Genomic DNA, 6,101 nt, shown 5'->3' on the forward strand with positions numbered 1-6,101 from the left:
TGTGTCCCCAGTTATAAATGAATGAACAGGATGTGATTTACATCACGTCCTGTTCATGCATGAGTTTCTCAATGGGGAGAAGCACTCTGTACAGAGGCTCCTCCCCATTCAGAAACTGCTTGATAGTAAAATATTTTCTGAATAAATGGGAAGCCTCTGTGCTTTCCATTCATTTAGAATAGAGGCTGCAGAAAAAGAGATTGAGGACTTTGTGTCCTCAATTTCTTTTTCTATTTTAAAAGGGAAATATCAGGGGGCTGTTTAGACCCCTAATATTTCCCCGAAGCCCCCCAAGAGAAAAAAAAAAAAAAAAAATTACGAAAAATAATGAAAATAAAATAAAAAATAGTAAATAAAAAAAAATTTTGTGTTTTTCTTGCCTCAGGTGCAAAAGGAGCTGGGTACGGCTATGCTCCCGTGGTGCTCGTGCGGCTGCCGGCTGAATGTGTCAGACCCTGCAGATGGAAAGGTGCAGGACACCCCTTGTGCAACGTCGGCCACACGAGCACAGGACGCCGGGACCTGTAGGGCGCACTGGAATGTAAGCCGGCCGACTCCCTGCGTTCAGGTGCGGGAGGGGGTGTGGGGCTGTATTGAAGTCCAATGGCATCGCCCACAGCGCGATCGCCTGCACTCGGAACGCAGGCATGTTAGTGCCTTCATTCCGGTCCAGTGCGATCTGCAAAAATAGTGCTCGCAGCATTTTTGCGGATCGCACTGGACTGGAACACAGGCACTAATGCAGGCGAGGGGCCTGCCTGCAAAGCCTGGCTGCGGTGCCATTGACCTCAATGCACCGCCACGCCCCCTCTCGCCCCTGAATGCAGATGTTTTTTTCATTGGTAGATCTCAATGAGCTCGTCATTTGAAAAGTAGATCTCCAGATGAAAAATAGTGGGCGCCCCTGTGGTAGACTGTCAGTGCTGAAACTACATGACTGATAACATCTCAGTCCTCTGTTGGGCAGGGACTAGCGACTTCTAATACAGAATGTGGAGCTCTATTAATAAGCAAAGGAAATGGCCAAGAAAAAAAATTGCCATCCAACCAGTTCTTAAATCAATTTATTTAGAACATAATTCCTCGGTCTCTTGTGGCCTCGACATGGTTTTATATATCAAATACAGATAATGCATGGTTGTCTAGTGTAATTATCTTATTGCTTTTTCCACCTAAGGCCATTCCCAGTGCCAAAGCCTTCATTGGAAGATCACTCGAACAGTATTGATGACTCAGAGTATATGTGCCCCTCTTCCCTACCAGTTAATCCTTCTGTGGTACCTAAAACTGAAGCGAAGAGGCCTGTTGAATCCCTACCTCCTGGAATATGGTTAGTGAATTTATGAACTTCATTGGTAGAACCTGTATGCAGGTAAAATCGAGATATACGCTACTACAGGCCTAAAGCATTCATAAGTGTGGCAAAAACTGTTAGGACAAGTGATTTTCTGTCTAATAAGCAAAACAAATGGCAAACTCACTCATCAACTCATAACCAGCTTTAAAGCAAGGTGCACATGGAAGGGCTTTAAACAGTACAACAGCAAAAAAGTTTCCCAGCACACTCGCCAGCCAACATGCAAAAAATAAACCTGCCTCACCACTTAAAAAGAGGTTTCAGATGCACGTCTTCCGCAGAATATGTGAAAGCCGCACAGCCTTGTCAAGGCCCCTCTGTGTAGTGCAGTCCTAACTCCAACCCATGAGAGTCTCCATCTTGGAGCACATGTAGCAAAAGATAAATTGGGTGCAGGTTCGTTAGGTGCAGCCTAACCTCACCAAAGGCACATCACAATGGCAGCTGACACCCCCAGTGTGTCACTGCACCAAATCAGTCAAGCAAAACAAGGTGCACATGGAAGGGCTTTAACCGCTTGAAGACCAGGTGTTTAGATCCCCTACCTGGCCAGGCCATTTTTCAGTGTTCAGCGCTGCGGTACTTTGACTGACATTTATTCCGTCACGCAACGCTGTACTGAAATGAATTTTATACCATTTTTTGGGGACAGATAGCTTTCTTTTGGTGGTATTTAATCATCACTGCGGGTTTTATTTTTTACTATATTCAGGAGAAATTACTGAAAATTTAGAGAAAAAAAAGTTATTTTTTTACATTATGCTATAAAACAACTAATATTACCCACTTTTTTGGTAAAATATAAAAGACGGGGTCACGTCGGGTAAATAGACACCAAACATGTCAAGCGTAAAAATTGCGCGCACTCGCAAAATCGCAAAAAACTAGCATACCCAAAATTGGCCATAGGCGACGCTTTAAAAGCTTTTACCGCTCATCAGTTTAGTGTTATCAGTGATTGATGGCCCTAAAGAATATGTGAAAGTCCCACTGCCTTGTCAATGCTTTGCATGCTGGCTGGTGAATGTGCAACAACAAAATAAACTGGATTAAATGTAAAAGAAAACTGGTTATGGTTACAACAGAGTTCAGTTCACAGTCCCATTTGATCTATTAAAGTCATTGGCTTTCATGAATGCCTTCACAATCTGGCTTGATTTTAATGGAAAATTGAGATCTCTTCGCTGCCAATTTCATCAGCTTTTCGTGGACCCTCTAAAGAGTGTCTACAGAAATGACAATTAATCAAAGGGTTTTAGGATATTTCAGTAGACAGTTGCCAGTGCTAGTTGTTTTAATTGTATCAATATATCTAAATGCCAAAGTTTTATAATCCAATAATCAACGTGATATTGCAAAGAAGGAAATAACGTTTTGATGGAAATCCGGCATGATACAGGTCACATTACCTCTTCTGCCCTACAAATAACCCAATCCGCATTCTCCAGTTCATAATATAGGGGAGTTTGGTGTCTTAAGTGAGCGGTACTTTCTTATGCATTTATGTAAACACTTATCACTTATTGTCTTAGCTCAATCATAGCTGCATTATGAAAATTGTATAGATTGTGGAATTGGTAGTGAGCAAGAGCCAAAATTAACTGATCTGCTAAAATATTTATGACCTGCACTATGATCCTCTTAAGAGGCCTTTTGGATTTGTGCATTTTGAATAAAAAAAGACTGCACTGCATTCAGTATGATCCTCATTCTCTTTCAGTTTGGAGTTTGTTGCACTTAGTTATTGTCATACTGACTGCCCCCATCTCATTTCTCGTATGTGTATTCCACCTCTCATCTGCTCCTCCGGTATTCACCAAGGTGCTGTCTCCATAACTAGCCCTATTTTGCTCTTGTGGCATTCCCATTGTGGGATACTTGAATACCTCTTGTTGAGGGAACAGCTGGCACGGCCTGTGTCAGACAGTGTAAATAACTGTTCCAGACATCACAGCAATTCCGATGAATCCTGAAAATCATTGCTGAAACAGACTCATTGTTTAAAGCAGGGGTGCCCATAAGGTCGATCGCGATCTACCAGTCGATCGCGATGTCCTCTCCTCCCGCAGGTGGGGCTTCTCTGGATCCACGCTGCTCTTCCCATCTGTAACCAGCGGGGATCCGAGAAGAAGTGAAGGAACCGGCGGAGGACGGAGCCGCTCTCACAGAACTAATGCCGAACGGTGGGGAGAGAGAGATACGCTCAGTCTGGATCTGACAGCCGGCCCTCTCTCTCCCCTCACCGCTCGGCCTAAGTTCTGTGACAGCGGCTCCACCCCCCGCGGCTGAAGTGCTTCGTGACGGATCCCCCTCTGCGGTTGAGAGCAGGGAAGATCCATGGGAGAAACTGAGCCCCCGCGTGCGTGGCCGAGCGGCAGAGGATCGGTACATATCAGTGATATGTACCGGTCCTCTGTGCAGGACAAACACTGGAGCAATCAGCTGATTTCTCCAGTGTTTGTAAATAACTGGCGACACATAGTACTATGTGTCCCCAGTTATAAATGAACAGCAGGTGATTTACATCACTTCCTCTTCATGAGTTTTTCAATGGGGAGAAGCACTCACTACAGAGGCTCCTCCCCATTCAAAAACTACTTGATAGTAAATATTTTCTGAATGAATGGGAAGCCTCTGTGCTTTCCATTCATTTAGAACAAAGGCTGCAGAAAAAGGGATTGAGGACTTTGTCACACACACTGATTTTTTTTTTTTCTATTTTAAGAGGGAAATATCAGGGGGCTGTTTTAGACCCCTAATAGTTCCCTGAAGCCCCCCAACAGTAATAAAAAAAATAGTAAAATAAAAAAAATAGTAAAAAACAAAAACCTGGAGGCAGGGTGCTGGGTGACATCACACGCCTGTTGGGGGGAGGGGGGGGCACACGGGTTTTTTTTTTCGCAAGAGGAGCTGGCTACTGCTATGCTCCCACGGTGCTCGTGCGGCTGCCAGCTGAATGTGTTAGACACCGCAGATGGAAAGGGGCAGGACACCTCTCCCCATGTGCAACGTGGGCCACACGAGCACCACGGGAGGACAAGGCGCCGGGGCCACTACGAAGCACTAGAATGTAAGCTTGCCGACTCTGCGTTCAGGGGCAGGAGGGGGTGTGGGGTTGTATTGAAGTCAATAGCACCGCAGGCATGCGCCCCCCCCCGCGGTGCCCATAGTGAGATCGCCCGTGCCCGGAACGTAGGCACGTTAGTGCCTGCATTCTGGTCCAGTGCGATCTGCAAAATTAGTGCTCGCAGCATTTTTGCAGATACTGGAACGCAGGCAGTATTGCCTGCACCCAGAACGCTTGGTTCCCGGTGCAGACGATTGCACTGTGAGCGAGGGGCCTGCCTGCGGTGCCATTGACTTCAATGCACAGCTCCTCCCGCCCATGAATGCAGGTGTTTTTTCGTTGGTAGATCTCATTGAGCTCGTCATTTGAAAAGTAGATCTCCAAACGAAAAATTGTGGGCGTCCCTGGTTTAGAGTATCTTGGCCTGGTCCTGAACACAGCTCAGGCTAGAGTGTTCCTTCCACAGGAGAGCTTAAGAAATGCCAGTCTCAGATTTGAGCGCTCTAGTCCATGAGTGCTCAACCCAAAGGTTAGACTTTGTGTCCTTTAAAAGCACTTAATGAAAGGGATTCAACAGAGTACAAACATCTCAGGGATTGTATCAGAAATTTAGAGCTGTCCTGTGCACACTTCCTGTATTACATCAAGAAGAGCAATTAGCCCACCCTTGTTATTGAGATGGTAGAGTGGGATTGTTTGGATAGTTTAGCAAAAGAAAACTGCACAGGGCTGACGCAACTCGATTCACAAATATGCTGTGTGTTGTCAGCCCACAGTAGTACTTTAGAGCTGAGTGCATTTCCTGCAGATCCACCGTTCTTTTACTATACTTGCAAGGTCTTTAACGCAGACAAAACATAGGGAAATGTGCATGTATTGCAGAAATGTACTGCATCTGGGGGGTTTTCTTTTTTCTTATTTATTTTTGCACTTACACTGAAGTAAAGCTTTAAAGGGTAAAACCCCCAGCCCCCCTCCAGTCTTGTTCTTTCCTATCCCCAATCAAGTGTGACACTGCTGACTACTAGATCGCCTGGCTTCTTGTCGACAATCTTCCTGGCTGAGCCTGCACATTCACTCTGAAACTCCACTAATTACCATGAATTTGAGTGTGTGGAATTGTCATCACTAAGGACTAAAAGTTTTAGATGCTGGACAAAACATGTTGGCCACTTAGTAATACCCTGTAACCGAAGTTCAAATATCATAAGGACCACTTCAGCTGTTTTTATATTTTTTTTTTTTTAGGCCAGCTGAACAGCAGGGTGAAAGAGAGTCGTATGAGACCATGTACAACATCCATTGTCAAGCCGCACCTGTTGTCATGGAGCCAAGGAGTGATGAAGGTGAGCAGGGAGGAACGTTTGTGGATAAAATGATGGGCAATATATATGATATAATGTATACATGGAGTTTGTGCTGTATTCTAGATGCACCAGGTAAATCTTGCAGACAGATTCCCGGACTTTATAAATAAAATAATCCTATAGCAGAATCATTTTCACCTTCCCTCCAGCGATGCAATGTCCTCAAACTCCCTTTCCAGCATTAACATCTTCACTCTGACTTCTCCCGCATCCCAGCAGATGCAGAATCTGAACACTGAGCTGCCCATGTGCATGTCTACATTGTCAAGAAAATTGTAAAATGCAGGTGTAAAAAAAAAAAAAAAAACCC

The 6,101-nt window shown here is 44.8% G+C and overlaps 1 protein-coding gene across 1 annotated transcript in view; it reads left to right on the top strand.

Moving 5' to 3' along the window:
- CBL (Cbl proto-oncogene) overlaps positions 1–6,101 on the top strand; it is a 60,183-nt gene that overhangs the window by 47,775 nt on the left and 6,307 nt on the right. Inside the window, exons 12-13 of the mRNA XM_018569118.1 lie at positions 1,178–1,330; positions 5,673–5,770. Of these exons, the coding sequence (XP_018424620.1) occupies positions 1,178–1,330; positions 5,673–5,770 (251 nt within the window). The remainder of the gene's footprint in view (positions 1–1,177; positions 1,331–5,672; positions 5,771–6,101) is intronic.

Source organism: Nanorana parkeri, unplaced genomic scaffold (assembly GCF_000935625.1).
Source record: "Nanorana parkeri isolate BGI_ZX_2015 unplaced genomic scaffold, ASM93562v1 scaffold1289, whole genome shotgun sequence".
Lineage (NCBI taxonomy): Eukaryota > Metazoa > Chordata > Amphibia > Anura > Dicroglossidae > Nanorana > Nanorana parkeri.